The sequence below is a fragment of the Xiphophorus hellerii genome, chromosome 14 (genome assembly GCF_003331165.1).
Source record: "Xiphophorus hellerii strain 12219 chromosome 14, Xiphophorus_hellerii-4.1, whole genome shotgun sequence".
NCBI lineage: Eukaryota > Metazoa > Chordata > Actinopteri > Cyprinodontiformes > Poeciliidae > Xiphophorus > Xiphophorus hellerii.
Genome location: NC_045685.1, coordinates 6578891 through 6597917, shown reverse-complemented (window position 1 = coordinate 6597917; position 19027 = coordinate 6578891). Strand labels below are relative to the sequence as shown.

At 37.5% G+C, this 19027-nt stretch overlaps 2 protein-coding genes across 2 annotated transcripts; both read right to left on the bottom strand.

Moving 5' to 3' along the window:
• Positions 1 to 1432: 1432 nt before the first annotated feature.
• Positions 1433 to 4126, bottom strand: LOC116733085 (C-type mannose receptor 2-like). The gene is made up of 5 exons (XM_032583782.1): positions 4074 to 4126; positions 3794 to 3868; positions 3199 to 3580; positions 2661 to 3073; positions 1433 to 2515 (listed from the first exon to the last, which is right to left on the bottom strand). The coding sequence occupies exons 2-5, from the start codon at positions 3825 to 3827 to the stop codon at positions 2172 to 2174; spliced, it is 1173 nt and encodes a 390-aa protein (XP_032439673.1). The 5' UTR covers positions 3828 to 3868; positions 4074 to 4126; the 3' UTR covers positions 1433 to 2171.
• Positions 4127 to 10649: 6523 nt separating this feature from the next.
• LOC116732354 (macrophage mannose receptor 1-like) lies at positions 10650 to 15415 on the bottom strand. Its single transcript, XM_032582460.1, has 5 exons — positions 15363 to 15415; positions 15083 to 15157; positions 14483 to 14869; positions 11258 to 11602; positions 10650 to 11092 (listed from the first exon to the last, which is right to left on the bottom strand). Exons 2-5 carry the CDS (start codon positions 15114 to 15116, stop codon positions 10746 to 10748), a joined length of 1113 nt encoding a protein of 370 aa, XP_032438351.1. The 5' UTR covers positions 15117 to 15157; positions 15363 to 15415; the 3' UTR covers positions 10650 to 10745.
• Positions 15416 to 19027: the final 3612 nt, after the last annotated feature.

Genomic DNA, 19027 nt, shown 5'->3' with positions numbered 1-19027 from the left:
GTTTAAGTGCAGCAGGTAAACAACATGAATCACAAACTGTATTTTTTTTGTTTGTTTGTTTTTTTGGCCGTCTTCCTTCAGATCAGGGGCCTCGTGCATAAAATGTGCGCCGCCATATTTTACGCACAAACATTTTCTGTGGACAATATCAAACTACAAAGCGTCAAAAACTCACCTGAATTCACTGAAATCTGACAACATTCGGTGTTATTTACCCCAAGAAGCCTGGTCTTAAGATCTCTGCTTATGGACATAAAGCAGAGATCATATTGATCTGCTGGGAAATGTTGATGATGGTTTATGAGCGTTCAGATTGATCACACTGATCATCCTGGAGCTCTGAGTGCGGTACCGGTACCGGTACCGGTCCAGCTGCAGTCATCCTTCAGTCCAGTCGCCTTATGGACATGAAGCATTCTAGTATTTAGAATAAACGTCCACATTCCCACTCAATGACTCTCTGACTCGCTGTCTGTCTTTAAATCCCGGCTGAACGCGCTGCTGTTCAAACAGGCTTTTGCATTTTCTCTTTATTTATTTATTTATTTATTTATTTATTTATTTGGATTTTCTTTCTTTAAAATGTATTTTTATTCTTGTCAGGTGACATTATGTGTCCTCAAAGCAACTTTTAGATAAAATATATAATTATTATTATTATAAATACTTATACTGCTTCGAACAAGGACGTTGCCATGGTTATTGCTTCACGTGGTGGCAGACTTCCGGGTATTTATACTAGTTTACATATGTATTTATGGGTGGCGACAGGGCGGACCAGCAGCTGCGCTCTATTTCCGGCAAATTAGGATTTAGAAAGGAAAGATGCTCACGGTTTTATACATCCGGTTATTTTTTTTGTGCGCCTCACTTTTCTAAATTTTTCCCTACGCCAAGTTTTAGTGTGAAAACTGCGCACTCTTTTATGCATGAGGCCGCAGATCAGTGATTTACTTTGGAAAAATCTGTCATTGATGAAGGCGCAGCAGAAGAAACTGAGTGATTTGGAGGCTTTGGAAAAAGTTTTCTGGGCCACATGGAGCGATTCTGATATCAGCTCTGGAACTGCGCATGAGGGAGGAGAGGACTACTTGTTTCTGCGGACTGATTCAAGTTGATTAGTAAGTTATTTTATTTTACAGCATCTTTTGATAACACGTCTAATATCTTTGCTATATTTGTCTTATTTTACGTTGGTATCAGCTGCTGAGGAGGAAATATAAAGAAAAACAGCGCCCCCTGCGTTCAGCTTTGAGACAAAAGCGAATCTTCATATTTAAAATTTTTTATTAATTTATTTTTTTTAAGAAATCGGTTTCATTTAACAGCGAGTGTTTCTGTTTTTTGGTGAGTGAATTTGATAGTTTTATTTTCAAATTATTTAGATTTTGCTTTTTTTATTTTTTATTTTGCTAAAAATCTTTCGTGTAGAAATTGTAATTGTGTGTGAGTACTTTTGCTTTATATTTGTAATTTCTTAATATTTGTGTGCGCATTTGACCAATTATTTACAAGTACTCTGAGTTGCAAACAGTTTATTTTATTTTATTATTTTAGGGTTTACAAATCACTGTGGATCGTTGTATGGAGTGTTTTCTCTCCATAGATATTAAACCTGTTTTATTGTGTTTCAAAATACAAACTGAAAGTTAAGAGGGATAACTGAGAGTTTTCCGCTAAGAAGATTTTTCTTCCTCCTGTCTAAATATATTGTTATGTCCACCGGGTTCGTTTGTTGGGGTAACATTACAGGAGACCACACAAGGATTTTCTGACTTTAAGAAAAATGTTTTTATTAAATTGTACTAAAGAAATCAAAGCTGAAAATGGAAAACCCGAAATGAGAAACCAAAATAGATTAAAGCAAAAACTCATGAATAATCAAAAATAAGCTAAAGCCAAAACAACCCTAAAAAAACCAACCATAGGACACAAACCAAACCAAATGGGTTCTGAGGAGGGAAGGAAAAAAACATCCTGACCTTCATGGCAGCTTCAATCAGGCCAAACAACAACACCTGTCTGTCTCCAGAACCCTGCAGGAAGAGACCTACTGGAGCCGTAACATTAGTTTCTACTTTAAAATTACATTTCAAAAGTTTATACAGCCAAACAACCAAATATTCACTTTGGAAACAACAAACTCATGTCACCAGAGATCAGAGTGAACTTTAAACCTTAGAACAAATGAAGTTCAGTTCCTCTGTGTCGTTTCTTTGGAACCATCTATGTTCTCCTCCAGCCTGCATGGCTCCAGACGTGTTACAGTTGTTCATCCATCCTGCTGAGGTCGAGTTCTGATAGCTGATCTTCTTACAGACCCAGAACCAGATGTTCTTGAAGCAGTTGAAGCGCATACCCAACCAGACAAAAGGAGTCGATGCGTCCTTGACTTTCTCCTGGATCCATCTCTGATCATCCATGTTGGTGATGGTGACCAGGTCATCATGATGATCTCTGCAGTAGGTCAAGGCATCTTTCCAGGTTTTATTTTCTTTGATCAGGATCACTTTATCTGTCATACAATGTGAGCACAAAAAATTTCTTCACAACTTTAAAATTAAAAATGAATGTACTTCTTAGGAATACGTGGAAGATAAACACATTTATATGAACACATTAAAAATTAATGTGTGAACATTTAGGTCACAACATCTCACCATCATAACAGATGAAGGGTTTTCTTTCATCACAGTTCATATTCTTCCATCTGCCTCCATCATTAAACACAGTCATGACACATTGACCACTGTTGGATTCTTTATAGTTAAAGTCATTATTCCAGTGTCTGAAAGAGAAACTGCTTCCATCTGACCACCTCCAGGTGTCTCTGAACAGGCCGATGTGTAGTTCATCATTAGGCTTCATCAAATTCTTCACTTCTCCATCCTGTAGTTGCTTCGTTCCACTGATCAGGTCTGTGTGTTTCTCTCTGCAGAAACTCTGAGCTTCCTGCCAGGTCTTCTTGTCTTTAATCAGGTGATATTTATTGGTTGTATCAGTTTCTGTGGAGTGAACAGATACATTTAAATTTACAGTTCTATTTTTTAAGCTGAACATAAAATTAATTTCACTGGGAAACACAAACAGGAAACATGTTCCATGTTTTTTTAGGTTGGTGATGGAAAGATTTTCATGATTCAACTCACAATTTAATTAGACTATGTACTTAGTCATCATTCTGTGTTTTATTAATACTCACGATTAAAGCAGATAAAGTCCTTTCTGGCCCCGCAACCAACATCTCCCCATTTGAGATCATGATTCAGAAATGCACAGTTTTCAGATTCACCATTTGATGGTTCTCCTTCTTTCCAGTTTGTCTCACTTTCATTGAACTCCACTCCAGACAGAGACCAGAACCATGTTCTGGTAAATTCTGGTTTACTGATCAGACCAATCCAAGCTTCACTCTGATCTCCAGCTGAGATGTTGATGAGTCTCTTCATGGCCTTCATGTTAGTCACTGTGGCCAGGTCAGTGTGTTTCTCTCTGCAGTACTGCTGAGCTTCAGTCCAGTTTTTATTCTCATTAATGTAGTGAAACTCATAGAGCTGACAGTCAATGAAGCAACACTGAGCTGTGAAGATAAAAGATAATGCTAACATGTGTCATTAAACTTCAATAAATTTGCCAGCATAAAAAATAACATATTTCAGTTTTAAAACTGTTATTTGAGTTGATCTTGCCTAAGTTTCTGTACGATAAATAAAGATATAATTGCCTTTCAAATTACACCAATAATTAATATATCAGAAACCAGAGAGTCTAGTTGTGTTTCAGATCAACTTACCCATCAGGAAGAGCAGAATCAGACTCCACTGCATCTTTGCTGTCAGATGAATTATTTTCCTCCAGCAGTTTGTCTCTGTTGGATGAAGAACATTTAAACAGTGAAAAGCTGCAGCTCTCCCTCCACTGGACAGAGAAACAATGAGAGCAGAGAGACAGAGACAGGAAATAATAGTGCAGTTTTTTACTAACTAAAATAGCAACATGATACTAGAAATAAAGAATAATTTAAGCATTTATGAAATTTACACTTAATAACAAACTTTTTTAATAAAACTTACATCTCCTTCCTCAGTAACTAGTTGCTCTTCTCTTGATGCTCTGCTGAAAACTGTCCCAGCTGAAATGTTTGCAGCCAAACAGCAGCTGAATTTGACTTTCATCATTTTAATATTCAAAACATGGTAGGAACACATTTCACAAAAAAAAGTATTCATAAACCCTAAAGAGGAAAGAAAACATTCGTACCTTCTGGTTTCTATTTGCCTTTCAAATAAACTTTGTTACAGACGTCTTTCAGAACAAACTGATGAAATCGTGAGAACAGCAGCTCTAGTGAAAAGCTGCTTTATGCATCAGGTGTTTTTAACAGGAAATCCTGGGAAAACTGACTTGTCACTTTTTTTTTATCCAGTTTTTATAAAACCAGTTTAGCTTCATCTTAAGTTTAGCTTCGCTGTTAATTAATCAGTTTATTTAGATTGTAAGTTTCTCCTCACTGATAGATTAATACAATTATTTTGTTTTTTGCTTCTCAAAGATGACGATATGGATCAATGACACATCTTTGCTAAAAGAATAATTGTTTATTGATTTTTAAGAGCATTTAATATTGTATGTTGTGTTGAAGAGTCTTTAGATATTTTGTGAGACAAACAGTTTTCAAACATAAAACTTATGTATTGAAGCAAAAGGATGCAGGGCAAGTTAATTCCTTGATGTCAATCAGGAAATTGTTTCCTCTTCTTATAATAAACTAGATGCTGCTACACCAGAGGACACATCTTCTCTTCTATCAAGTGATTTTTATGGGATGTATCAGTTTCTGTGCAGTGAACAGATACATTTAAATTTATAGTTCTATTCTTTAAGATGAACATAAAATTAGTTTCACTGGGAAACACAAACAGGAAAAATGTTCCATTATTTTTTTATGTTGTTGGTGAAAAGATTTTTATGATTCAACTCATAATTTAATTAGATTATGTACTTAGTCATCATTCTGTGTTTTATTAATACTCATGATTAAAGCAGATAAAGTCCTTTTTGGCCCCGCAGCCAGTAACTTCCCATTTGAGATCATGATTCAGAAATGCACAGTTTTCAGATCCACCATCATTTGGTTCTCCTGGGTTCCAGTTTGTCTCACTTTCATTGAACTCCAGACAGAGACCAGAACCATGTTCTGTTAAATCCTAGTTTAGTGTTCATACCAATCCAAGCTTCACTCTGACCTCCAGCTGAGATGTTGATGAGTCTCTTCATGTCCTTCATGTTAGTCACTGTGGCCAGGTCAGTGTGTTTCTCTCTGCAGTACTGCTGAGCTTCAGTCTAGTTTTTATTCTCATTAATGTAGTGAAACTGATAGAGCTGACAGTCAATGAAGCAACACTGAGCTGTGAAGATAAAACCTGTTGCTCAAAATACTAATCAGTGATAACATCTCCACCAGTATTTGCAGTGTTATTAGTAGAAAAATGTTTCTGGTGTTTTTAAAATAAAATCAGACAAAATTATTCATAATCCATTTCAATGTGTGATGTCACAGAACAGAGTGAATGTAATGTTTCAGATCAACTAAACCCATCAGGAAGAGCAGAATCAGACTCCACTGCATCTTTGCTGCCAGGTGGATTATTTTACCCCAGTGATTTTTCTCTGTAGGATGAAACGCTTCATATCAAGGGTTAAATACACTTTTTTATTCCTAATTACATTTTCCAACATAATATCCAGTCATACTCAAAATTAAATTCTCACAAATAGCTGATGTTTTCTGTTTTGTTTTTTCTTTTGGAGAATTGAATCGACTGATTTTCTGCTGAAAACTGTACACAGAGAAGAGTAGATTTTTGATAAATATAGCCTGCATTTCAATATTCAAAGCAGTATAGGGGAATGTTATGAAAACTCTTTACAAAAGAGGAAGTTAAAATGTTGCTTTTCTCTACTTTGCATGTCACCAATGATGACATGGAGAAAATGGTCTAAAGTTCCCGTTAAAAAAACTCCCAGAAGACGCCAGACATGCAAATGGTGTTCTGACATGAAATTCAACCCTGTGGATTAAAGCTGCTTTATGTGACTCTTCCAAAGGTGTCCTTTGTCTATATTTATTAAAACCATCACCATGTCATGACAGTATGGCGTGAGACAGATAATCTGTGAAAAAAATTCAGCTCCTCCACCTCCTGCCAGTGCTGCTTTTGTGGTCTGTAAGAAATGCACCGTCCCACACATATCTGTCTTATACTGTCATGATATAATAATAATGTTAACTAATATGTAAAAAACATTATTTAAAAAAAATAAAAGTTACATTTTGCAGCTTTTAGAATAGCAGGTGTGTAGGAAAGCAAAGCAGCTACTTTAGGAAATATGAATTCATTCATTTTTCTTTCCTTCTTTCTTTGTTCTTTTCTTTCTTTTCCTAGAACAGAATGTGGACAAAGCTTATAGGTGTATACATCCATCCATCCATTTTCTGTACACCAGGGGTCTCAAACTCCAGTCCTCAAGGGCCGCAGTCCTGCAACTTTTAGATGTGCCTCTGCTGCACCACCTGAACAGAATAATTAGGTCATTAAGGCTCTGGAGAACTGATCTACACAAGGAGGAGGTAATTAAGCCATTTCATTCCAGTGTTTTGTACCTGTGGCACATCTAAAAACTGCAGGACTGGAGTTTGAGAACCCTGCTGTACACCCTTGTCCCAATTGGGGTCAGGAGGGGTTGCTGGTGTTTATCTCCAGGGAACGTTTCAGGTCGTACAGGTGTTTACAAGATGCTTTACTAATATCACCATGACTTGTGTGCACTTTTCCTAAATAAACAAAGCGGGAAAACAATTATCAATTGAGAGCAAATCAAACCCAAATCTTTTTTGAGGCAGAGTTGAGAAACTACAATACAAAAATCAAGTAAAAGATCGAAACTAAAGTATCAGTCTTACAAAGCTAGTATCAATCCGATACTGATATCCACTTGGTATCAATGTTCTTGATATCTTGGATTGATCCGCCCACCACATACACAGATGCAGGATGGTGGGGAGTGAGTGAGAGAGCACAGCAATTTTTATTCATCAATTATCTTACTAATGATTAACTATGAGGGTTTTTTTTCCATATTAAGAGTGAATAATGTTGTTATTCCATCAAAAAAACTGGTAACACAACTCCACACCTCTACACTACAACCACAACTGTTCCACATATACATACTCACTCAGTTGCTGATTATTTCTTAATAGACAAAATCTATTCTCCTCTCTTTACCAGAAAGATTTGAATGACCATCATCCAGACCAGATGACTTCTTCATTTCTATGGCCTGTTCTTTGCTGTATTCCTGGCAGATTCCCGGAGTTCAATTTGAAAATGTTCCTCAGAGACTGAAAGTGGTTCTGTTCACAGCACTCTGTTTACGTATTCTTCAGTCCAAATCTATTTCTCATTTTCCGTTACGGAGCCCCGTAGGGGACATGGTTTTGTTTTTTTCCTTTTGCATTATAATGTCCTTGTCATGAAGTGCGGTGAAGAGGTGGTGAGGATGACGCCGAGGATCCAGGTTGGAATGAAAGAACGATGTTTTAATGACGATACGAATTACAAATCCAAAGTCCAAAATCCAGGAAGCACAGAATGAGCAGGAGGCTAAAAGCTCAAAACTGGTAGCAACTGGTAACCAAATAGACATCTGACAACATATTTGACGCGACAAGACAAGGATCCGACGGAGAACAAGGAACACAGGTTTGTTCAACATAAGGTGTTGAACTTATAAGATGTTATATTGAACATCTTCAACATAAGCCAAAGAGCATCCTGTCCTTCCCACCTCACGTTGAACTTAAGATGAAGAACATCGTCATGAGATGGAGATGTTCTTCATCTGATAAAGTCGCTCTTATGTTGACCATCTTCAACGTAAGACAAAGGTCATCCTATCCTATCCCACGTTAAACATGAGATGAAGAAAATCAAACGTTGAACACAAAATGTTGAACACAAGACGTTCAAGAACATCTTCATATGAAGACGCTGCTACGTTGAACATCTTCAGCACAAGAATTTGTTCAACATCTTATGCTGAAGATCCCATGTAGGACAGTACGTGCCGACATACAACGTAGCTCCTGTTAGTGAAACATCTACTGATGGCGTCAGCAAGGAACCAACTAGTGGTACTCGGATTCAGCGTACCTTCATATCCTCTATACCTTAATTTGTTTTTATTATGTCTGAGATTGTTTTTATTTTTGTTGTGTTTGGGAACTTGTGTGATGTGGGAGGTTAGCTGCAGATTGAGAAATGCAATTTCAATTTGTACATTAATCCAGTTTATTTATATGTGTGTGTAGGAGTGTGTGCGTGTGTGAGGGGCCGGGTGTGTGGGTGGGGGCGTGTATGTATTAGAGAGAGTTTGTGTGTGGCCTTTGAACTCTTTTTCTGGCGTTTAAATGCTTTTATAATTCACGGGGTCAGAAATGACCCACAGGACAATCCTTGTACCCTAGCGGTGTACAGCCCACGTGGAAATATAAACAACAACAAAGTATATTTTCTAATAACGGGGTCAATTTAGGAAAAGTCATAAAATTTCAAGTCGTAAAAAGATCGTTTAGGGTATTTCGTCTACAGCCAAACATGCCAGTGGGTCACTTTAGACTCGCAGGACAACATGAGGGTTAAACACAGATAACTCCTACATGTGTGACAACAATAGAGCAAGTTTCTCCAGACGCAAAACACCTCATTCAGTTTAACATACTAGCATGACTTATACTTATGTACAAAAGTGATGGCGACCTGCTGTCCTGAACTGACTTCCTCAATTTGCCTAAACCTAATTTCTTAAAGGGACATACATAGTTATTGTGTTAATAAGATGGTTTTGTTGAAATGGTTACTTATGTGGAATTTTAGTTTCATTTACTTTGTTGAAAAACTCATCGGCAGTGACGAGAAAAAAACGAGGAATTCACTTCACAGTATGATAGTTTATTCAATAACTTTATCATCAAAACAGCTGAAGCCTTTGATAATATATTATCAATACCTCACCAAAATAAAGCAACAATAACGAGGCTGTTTGGTTGATGAAACTGGACCTTTAAAAGCCACATAAACAAGCATCTGCAGTTCGATGTGATATTTTTTTGTCCATAACCCAAAAAATACGTGAAAATGTAAAAACATCCATTTTTCTCAATCAGGTCAGGTTTTTCTTCTGATTTGAGTCAGAGAAATCTGATCTTCTGACTAAATTGATGACATTTTTTGTGACATTATCAGTTCAGTCACGATTTCTCATCCAAAAAAAGGTTTTAGGAAAAAAAAAAATAGTTTTCTAACAGAGTATATTAATTAAATGATACAAACTAGGATTTCTGCAAATTCAGTAATAAACAGTGATCAGGGTGAATACATGTAAATTGAACATTACGTCTTCATTGTGCAAAATTCAGGGCCTGAACTTGCATTTCTTCAATCGCCTTGTCTGCTGAGCAGCAGGACTAGTTTTATGAAACAGGTTTTTCAAAAACCATGCAAAGCAGGAAAACTTAATTCATAACAACCGGTTTGTTGAGAAGAAGAAAAAAAAACTATGAATAGAAGCTATTTTTAATGTGTCAGTGTAAACAAACCATATGACTTTTGATCAATCATAGCATGTGGCGTCGGAGCGTTAGCTTGTTGACGTTGCATGATGGTGTTTATGTTTGGGTTTGAAATGGATACAGAAAACAAATAATTCAAGATCAGAAAATTCATCACTGTAAAAATGCAGCAACCCTCTCCATGTGAACTTCTGAGTCTGGGTTTTAGTTTGTTTTTTTATTTTATGTCAAATCTGACGTGTCAAACAAACCATTGAGTCATGACTACAATGCTCCATTTACTTGAACTAATTCAATATTTTTTAAACATACTTAAAACAAGTAACACATTTTTAAGTGAGTAAGTGAAATGTTTGTCATACTTGCAAAAAGAATGAGTTCTATGGAGCAAAATTGGGGCCAGTTTGTTCAAAAGAAAAAAATGTTTTAAAACTGAAAAAGAAAAAAAAATTCAAAAATGCTTTTCAGATAATTTTTTTTTCTTCTTCTTTGTTCCAGTTTCAAGCTTCTGACCGTCTTTTGGCATGAGACCAGGCCCTCAGATGATGGGGTGCAGAGTCATGACTTAACTATGTATTGCTGTTGCATTCAAGGACAGATTTATTGACCCAAATTTAACTCCATGAAAGTGTAATTCAGCACAAAAGTCCCAAATGCAATTACAGTTTTGGCACTTTTTTAATTGCTTCAGTTTTTTATACATATTTTAGATCATCAAAAACTTTAATAAGAGACAAAAACAAATACATTTCAATCGAGATAAACGCCTTGTTCAGAGGAACATCAACATGTGGCAAAATGAAGCTGGAATCGAACCCACAACTTTTGATTATAAGATGTTTCCTGGTAAACAGTAAAAAGTCACTTTCCCAAAATATCTGACAGCACTTGTCATGATTATGAAAACTTGGAGGATTGAAATATTAGAATAGAATAACAAACATAACACACTGGTATATTACATATAAAAACCCAAAACGAAATTAAGCTTTCAGAGAAAAATTCATCACTGTTGATGTAAAGATTTTCTTTTCTTTCAGAAGGAAAGTAAAGTTGGAAGAAACCAACATTTAATAAGAACCACATGAAGAATAAACAAGCAGAGAGGATTTTACTCTTTAGAACAGATGAAATTAAACAGGTCAGAATCATTTCTTTTGAACCACTGATGGTTCCTTTTCGTCTCCATGGCTCCAGACATGTCACAGTCGTCCATCGGTTCACCTTCGGCCCAGTTCTTATAGATGACCACCTCATCACTGACCCAGAACCAGAAATCCAGAGTGCAGGTGTAGCGCAGACCCGTCCAGACAAAAGGAGTCGATGCGTTCTTGACTTTCTCCTGGATCCATATTTGGTCATCCATGTTGGTGATGGTGACCAGGTCATGGTGGTGATCTCTGCAGTAGTACAAGGCGTCCTCCCAGTTCATCTTCTCTTTGATCAGGATCAATTTATCTGTCATAGAATGTGAGCACAAAAAAAAATTCTTCACAATTTTAAAATTAAAAATGAATGTACTTCTTAGGAATACATAGAAGATAAACATATTTTTATTAACACATTGAAAAATTTGTTCCCATTAAATGTTAATGTGTGAACATTTAAGTTGCAACATCTCACCATCATAACAGATGAAGGGTTTTCTTCCATCACAGTTCTCATACCTCCATCTGCCTCCATCATTAAACACAGTCATGGCACATTGATCACTGTTGGACTGTGGATAGTTAACGTCATTATTCCAGTGTCTGAAAGAGAAACTGCTTCCATCTGACCACCTCCAGGTGTCTCTGAACAGACCGATGTGTAGTTCATCATTAGGCTTCATCAAATTCTTCACTTCTCCATCCTGTAGTTGCTTCATTCCACTGATCAGGTCTGTGTGTTTCTCTCTGCAGTAACTCTGAGCTTCCTGCCAGGTCTTCATGTCTTTAATCAAGTGATATTTATTGGTTGTATTAGTTTCTGTGGAGTGAACAGATACATTTAAATTTACAGTTCTATTTTTTTAAGCTGAACATAAAATTAGTTTCACTGGGAAACACAAACAGGAAACATGTTCCATGTTTTTTTATGTTGGTGATGGAAAGATTTTCATGATTCAACTCGCAGTTTAATTAGATCAGGGCTCACCAACACGGTGCCCGAGGGGACCTGTCAGTCGCCCGCGGAGCTGCGTCCAAAATTAAATTTTATTTAGTTGTTATTCTTTTTTTTTTTTTTTGTATTTTTATATATATTAAAATATCTATCTTAAAATATGTTCATTATACATTTTTTTTTATTTAAGCTTTGGAGAATTCTAGTTCAAATATCTAGTTTGATCTTTGATCTAGATTAGCTCTTTGAACTAATAGATCAAAGAGCTAGCGGATGCCGCGAAGGTGATCGGTGAATTCAGTTTCCTACCCCCAAAAATGACAGAAAAAAGAAAGAAAACTTATAATTTTCACAGCGAATGGGAGGAGGGGTTCTTTTTTACAACTGTGAAAACAACGGAAGCCTCGTTTAGAGCTACACATTTTCTGATGAAGAAGAAGAAGGCATTTTCAGACGGAGAAGTTCTCAAAGCAGCAATGATTGTTATTGCTAACACTGTAGTCAAGGATGAGAAAAATGGAACCGATCTGATCTCCACTCTCTCTGACGTACAACTGGGAGCCTCTACGATGGCTATAGACGATTGTCAGTTATGTCTGGTAACTTGGCTGATCAGCTGGACCAGGATCTGGCGAGGTGGTTTAGCATCCAGTGCGACGAGTCCGTGGACAACAGCATTGATTCATAAATGCTTACATTATTTATTTCTAATATAATGTTGCTATTCTAGTTAGGAAAAAACTGCATTATTATTTCCTGTCTCCTGTCTCTCTGCTCTCATTGTTTCTCTGTCCAGAGGAGGGAGAGCTGCAGCTTTTCACTGTTTAGCTATTGATTTTTGTCCGGATGGTCTTCGAAGATTTTTCCACCAGAGAGGAACTCCTGACGTTACCCCCCTTAAAGACAACCACGAGGGGAGATGACATTTGTAAAATTGTAAGGGGTTTTTCGTACACAGAAAAGTACCGATGGAAAAGCTTGTAGCGTTGACTACAGACGGGGCACCTGCTATGATCGGCCAATATACAGGTTTCATCGCTCACTGTCAAGGTGACCCAGACTTTCCAATATTTCTGCATTACCACTGTGTGATTCACCAGCAGGCATTATGCGCAAAAGTGATCGGCTTTGAGCATGTGATGACTTCCATTGTAAGAATCATAAATAGCGTCCGATCCAAAGCAAAACAGCACAGAACTTTCAAGGTGCTATTGGAGGAGATGTCAGCTGAATATGGTGACTTGCTGCTACACACCCAAATCAGATGGCTCAGCAGGGGGCGAGTTTTACTTCGTTTTTTGTCACTTTTGGATGAAATCAAAGAGTTCATGCAGTCCCGAGGTGAAGTGCTGAAGGACACAGAGTGGACACTTGACCTGGCATTTTTGACGGACATTACTGGGAAACTGAATCACTTGAACTGCGAGCTGCAAGGCCAAGACAAGACTGTCGTTGATATGATAAGTGCTTTAAATTCCTTTAAAGCCAAGATGAACATTTTCACATGTCATTTACAGGGGAAAAGCCTGGTGCACTTTCCTCTCTGTGCAGTCGGTGCTGAAAGACAACACTTCTGCATCTGAGACATTTGAAACCGTTGCAGAAAAGTACTGTGAAGTCATAAACAGACTTGGGCAGGAGTTTGAGAATGGGTTTTGTGGCCTTGATCAGCTTGAGACGTGTGTGTCGTTTATTTCCAATCCTTTCATGAATGTGAACACGACATGCTTTTCTGAGCAACTTAGTGCAATGTTCAGCTTGGATGCTGGACAGGTGGAGATTGAAATCATAACATTGCAAAATGGCCTCCACCTCAAAGCCCACAAGGCTGCACCAAACCTTTGGTGTCTTGTTGACACAGAGAAGTACAGTGGGGTTTGCACAGCAGCTATGAAGGTTGCCAGCCTGTTTGGCTCAACCTATTTCTGTGAATCAGCATTTTCTGACATGAACTTCAGTAAGAACAAGCACAGAACACGCCTCACTGACGCACATCTGAAAGACTCACTCACAGTTGCAGTGTCAAGTTACACACCAGATTACAGTACACTAGTGAACAGCATGCAATGTCAGCCTTCCCACTAACAAGGACCAGATGTCAGTGGCAACATGGCAGTGACATGGCAAATATAAATTAAAATATTTAAGAATTTTGTTCAACTTACCATGTGTTCATGACATGTAAGTTAATGTATGTAATTTTGTTAAAAATGCAGCAGATTCAGTAACTGGTTCAAAATGTGACAAGATTTATTTAAAAATATGTATTCATGAAATATGTGATTTGAAATATTTGATTGTCCTTTAACATTACATAATTTATAACTTTTTGAAACATAGTGCAACATGGTGCATGGTTTGTTAAAAGGATTTGTTATTGGCTTATGAAAATGGGAAATTTTTCTATGAAATATAGTGATGTAAGTGATCATCTGAAAATGTATTGATTACTGTGATTAATAAAGTTTTGAATATTGATATCTGTTTCCCACCTTGTCATTGCCGATGATTATGAGAAATCATTAACGTGATGCATCTTCATATTATAGATGATTATCATGATTCATTAATAATGTATAATTAAGAGGCAAACTGAACAAATTTGTTATTTCAGAAGAGTTTATCAAACTGGTAGCACTTTGTATGACTCTGTACCCATGAAGTAGGTCTCAGTTTCATAAAGGTTGGTGACCCCTGAATTAGATTATGTACTTAGTCATCATTCTGTGTTTTATTAATACTCACGATTAAAGCAGACAAAGTTCTTTTGGGCCCCGCAGCCAGTATCTCCCCATTTGAGATCATGATTCAGAAATGCACAGTTTTCAGTTCCTTGAATTCCTTTATCAGATGGTTCTCCTTCTTTCCAGTTTGTCTCACTTTCATTGAACTCCACTCCAGACAGAGACCAGAACCATGTTCTGGTAAATTCTGGTTTACTGATCAGACCAATCCAAGCTTCACTCTGATCTCCAGCTGAGATGTTGATGAGTCTCTTCATGGCCTTCATGTTAGTCACTGTGGCCAGGTCAGTGTGTTTCTCTCTGCAGTACTGCTGAGCTTCAGTCCAGGTCTTTTCCTTATTAATGTAGTGAAACTCATAGAGCTGACAGTTAATGAAGCAACACTGAGCTGTGAAGATAAAAGATAATGCTAACATATGTCATTAAACTTCAACAAATTTGCCAGCATAAAAAATAACATATTTCAGTTTTAAAACTGTTATTCCAGTTGATCTTGCCTAAGTTTCTGTGCAATAAATAAAGATATAATTGCCTTTCAAATTACACCAATAATTAATATATCAGAAACCAGAGAGTCTAGTTGTGTTTCAGATCAACTTACCCATCAGGAAGAGCAGAATCAGACTCCACTGCATCTTTGCTGTCAGATGAATTATTTTCCTCCAGCAGTTTGTCTCTGTTGGATGAAGAACATTTAAACAGTGAAAAGCTGCAGCTCTCCCTCCACTGGACAGAGAAACAATGAGAGCAGAGAGACGGAGACAGGAAATAATAGTGCAGTTTTTTCCTAACTAAAATAGCAACATGATATTAGAAATAAAGAATAATTTAAGCATTTATGAAATTTACACTTAATAACAAACTTTTTTAATAAAACTTACATCTCCTTCCTCAGTAACTAGTTGCTCTTCTCTTGATGCTCTGCTGAAAACTGTCCCAGCTGAACTGTTTGTAGCCAAACAGCAGCTGAATTTGACTTTCATCATTTTAATATTCAAAACATGGTAGGAACACGTTTCACAAAAAAAAGTATTCATAAACCCTAAAGAGGAAAGAAAACATTCGTACCTTCTGGTTTCTATTTGCCTTTCAAATAAACTTTGTTACAGACGTCTTTCAGAACAAACTGATGAAATCGTGAGAACAGCAGCTCTAGTGAAAAGCTGCTTTATGCATCAGGTGTTTTTAACAGGAAATCCTGGGAAAACTGACTTGTCACTTTTTTTTTATCCAGTTTTTATAAAACCAGTTAGCTTCATCTTAAGTTTAGCTTAGCTGTTAATTAATCAGTTTATTTAGAGTGTAAGTTTCTCCTCACTGATAGATTAATACAATTATTTTGTTTTTTGCTTCTCAAAGATGACGATATGGATCAATGACACATCTTTGCTAAAAGAATAATTGTTTATTGATTTTTAAGAGCATTTAATATTGTATGCTGTGTTGAAGAGTCTTTAGATATTTTGTGAGACAAACAGTGTTCAAACATAAAACTTATGTATTGGAAGCAAAAGGATGCAGGGCAAGTTAATTCCTTGATGTCAATCAGGAAATTGTTTCCTCTTCTTATAATAAACTAGATGCTGCTACACCAGAGGACACATCTTCTCTTTAATCAAGTGATATTTATGGGATGTATCAGTTTCTGTGCAGTGAACAGATACATTTAAATTTATAGTTCTATTCTTTAAGATGAACATAAAATTAGTTTCACTGGGAAACACAAACAGGAAAAATGGTCCATTATTTTTTTATGTTGTTGGTGAAAAGATTTTCATGATTCAACTCACAATTTAATTAGATTATGTACGTAGTCATCATTCTGTGTTTTATTAATACTCATGATTAAAGCAGATAAAGTACTTTTTGGCCCCACAGCCAGTAACTTCCCATTTGAGATCATGATTCAGAAATGCACAGTTTTCAGATCCACCATCATTTGGTTCTCCTGGGTTCCAGTTTGTCTCACTTTCATTGAACTCCAGACAGAGACCAGAACCATGTTCTGTTAAATCCTGGTTTACTGTTCAGACCAATCCAAGCTTCACTCTGATCTCCAGCTGAGATGTTGATGAGTCTCTTCATGTCCTTCATGTTAGTCACTGTGGCCAGGTCAGTGTGTTTCTCTCTGCAGTACTGCTGAGCTTCAGTCCAGTTTTTATTCTCATTAATGTAGTGAAACTGATAGAGCTGACAGTCAATGAAGCAACACTGAGCTGTGAAAATAAACATGTTGCTCAAAATACTAATCAGTGATAACATCTCCACCAGTATTTGCAGTGTTATTAGTAGGAAAAATGTTTCTGGTGTTTTTAAAATAAAATCAGACAAAATTATTCATAATCCATTTCAATGTGTGATGTCACAGAACAGAGTGAATGTAATGTTTCAGATCAACTAAACCCATCAGGAAGAGCAGAATCAGACTCCACTGCATCTTTGCTGCCAGGTGGATTATTTTACCCCAGTGATTTTTCTCTGTAGGATGAAACATTTCATATCAAGGGTTAAATACACTTTTTTATTCATAATTACATTTTCCAACATAATATCCAGTCATACTCAAAATTAAATCCTCACAAATAGCTGATGTTTTCTATTTTGTTTTTTCTTTTGGAGAATTGAATCGACTGATTTTCTGCTGAAAACTGTACACAGAGAAGAGTAGATTTTTGATAAATATAGCCTGCATTTCAATATTTAAACCAGTATAGGGGAATGTTATGAAAACTCTTTACAAAAGAGGAACTTAAAATGTTGCTTTTCCCTACTTTGCATGTCACCAGTGATGACATGGAGAAAATGGTCTAAAGTTCCCGTTAAAAAACCTCCCAGAAGACGCCAGACATGCAAATGGTGTTCTGACATGAAATTCAACCCTGTGGATTAAAGCTGCTTTATGTGACTCTTCCAAAGGTGTCCTTTGTCTATATTTATTAAAACCATCACCATGTCATGACAGTATGGCGTGAGACAGATAATCTGTGAAAAAAATTCAGCTCCTCCACCTCTTCCCAGTGCTGCTTTTGTGGTCTGCAAAAATGCAAAACTCCAGGTCAAAAACAACCAATCAGAGCCAGGAGGAGGGTCTTAGTGCTGCCAATCATATATGTGTACAGTGTATGATTGTGCTAATGGTGGAAAAACAACTTAACATTACAGGAAAACTGTTTATCTGCTGTCATCAGTGGCTATGCTAACTAGCCTTAGCATGGGTGGCAGGCTACAACCACTGGATGTGATGAACCAGTGGTTGCTTAACAAAGAGAAAGACGGAGAGCATGAGGATGAGGATGATTGACAGCGCTATGACCCTCCTCCTTGCTTTGATTGGTTGCTTCTGACTGAGTTGAGTACTGTATTTTTCACACTATAAGCCGCTACTATTTCCCCACGCTTGACTTGAACCATGTGGCTTGGAGTCCGGTGCGACTTTTCTGAGGATTTTTCTTCAACCACCAGGGTGCTCTTCAGCAGGAAGTCAAAATTGGAAATCAAAATAGAAAGCGCTAATTTTCATTTAGAACAAGCACATGCCAGCAACAGGCACGCAGTGAGAAATGTTTTCAAACTCAAATCCCCTCATCATGGAAACAACATGAAGAAGTTCATATGATGCAGCTTTAAGTTGAAGGCTGTTGATGTGGGAGAGCAGGAGGGAAATAGAGCCGCTGCAGGTAAACTTGGAGTGAACGAAACCTTGGTTTGGCTTTGGAGACGCAGGGATTCTCATCGGTTGTCAAGATGAACAAAAAATTGAGGTGACTGGCAGACAGATAAACAGGAGCCGTTCATTTTTTTGCAACTGAATTTGATTGTTTAATTTTAAACAATCTAAAGAATTTAGACTCTGTGTGTGTGTGTGTCTTCTTAATACTCACCATCAGTGTTAGGATCTGTGTTTTTCTCTGTGTTTTTCTCTGTGTTTATTTTGAGTTTTCTGTGTCCCTTGATTGTTTCCCAGGTGTTTCTCATTCCCTGATTAGCTCCTGTGTATTTAAGGTCACCTGTGTCTCTGTGTCTCTGTTGGGTCCTAGTCGTTAGTAATCATTTGTGCTTGCTGTCTCTGTCTTCATGTCCATTTGTTTAGCTAGTACCGGTGTTGAGCCTTGGTCTCTGCTCTGCAGTGCTGCCTGGTTTTGGACTTTGTGTTGGCTTTTATCATCATTAAACCACCATTATTCATCTAACCTGGTTCCATCGCGTCTGCCTCACCACTCATCCACACCAATTCATGACAGAAGGACCCAACCAGACCGATTGATGAGGCTCGCACCATATGGATCCAGTCGGATTAAGAAAGACTATTAAAGACTTTGTCCAGGAGGTGGCAAAGCCTTATTCCACCCATCAGCGCCTGGGCATTGCCACACGAATGGTCCTCGTGTTGGATTATTGGGTCCCGCGTCTTCCGCACCTGGGGCTGGCGGAGTTGCAGCAGGAGGCAGAGTGGGAACCCCTGACGGCCATAGCCGTACTGAAAGGTAATCCTCTGCCTCCCAAGCCGCACAGTCTCTCCGCCAGCCCAGACCCAGATCCGGCACCT

Coding starts and splice junctions, on each gene's coding strand:
- LOC116733085 (XM_032583782.1), bottom strand. CDS start 3,827: ATGCAGTGGAGTCTGATTCTGCTCTTCCTGATGG. Junction 3,581..3,793: donor GATTCTGCTCTTCCTGATGG/GTAAGTTGATCT, acceptor TTATCTTCACAG/CTCAGTGTTGCTTCATTGAC. Junction 2,516..2,660: donor ACCCTTCATCTGTTATGATG/GTGAGATGTTGT, acceptor ATTGTATGACAG/ATAAAGTGATCCTGATCAAA.
- LOC116732354 (XM_032582460.1), bottom strand. CDS start 15,116: ATGCAGTGGAGTCTGATTCTGCTCTTCCTGATGG. Junction 11,603..14,482: donor GAACTTTGTCTGCTTTAATC/GTGAGTATTAAT, acceptor TTCACTCCACAG/AAACTAATACAACCAATAAA. Junction 11,093..11,257: donor ACCCTTCATCTGTTATGATG/GTGAGATGTTGC, acceptor ATTCTATGACAG/ATAAATTGATCCTGATCAAA.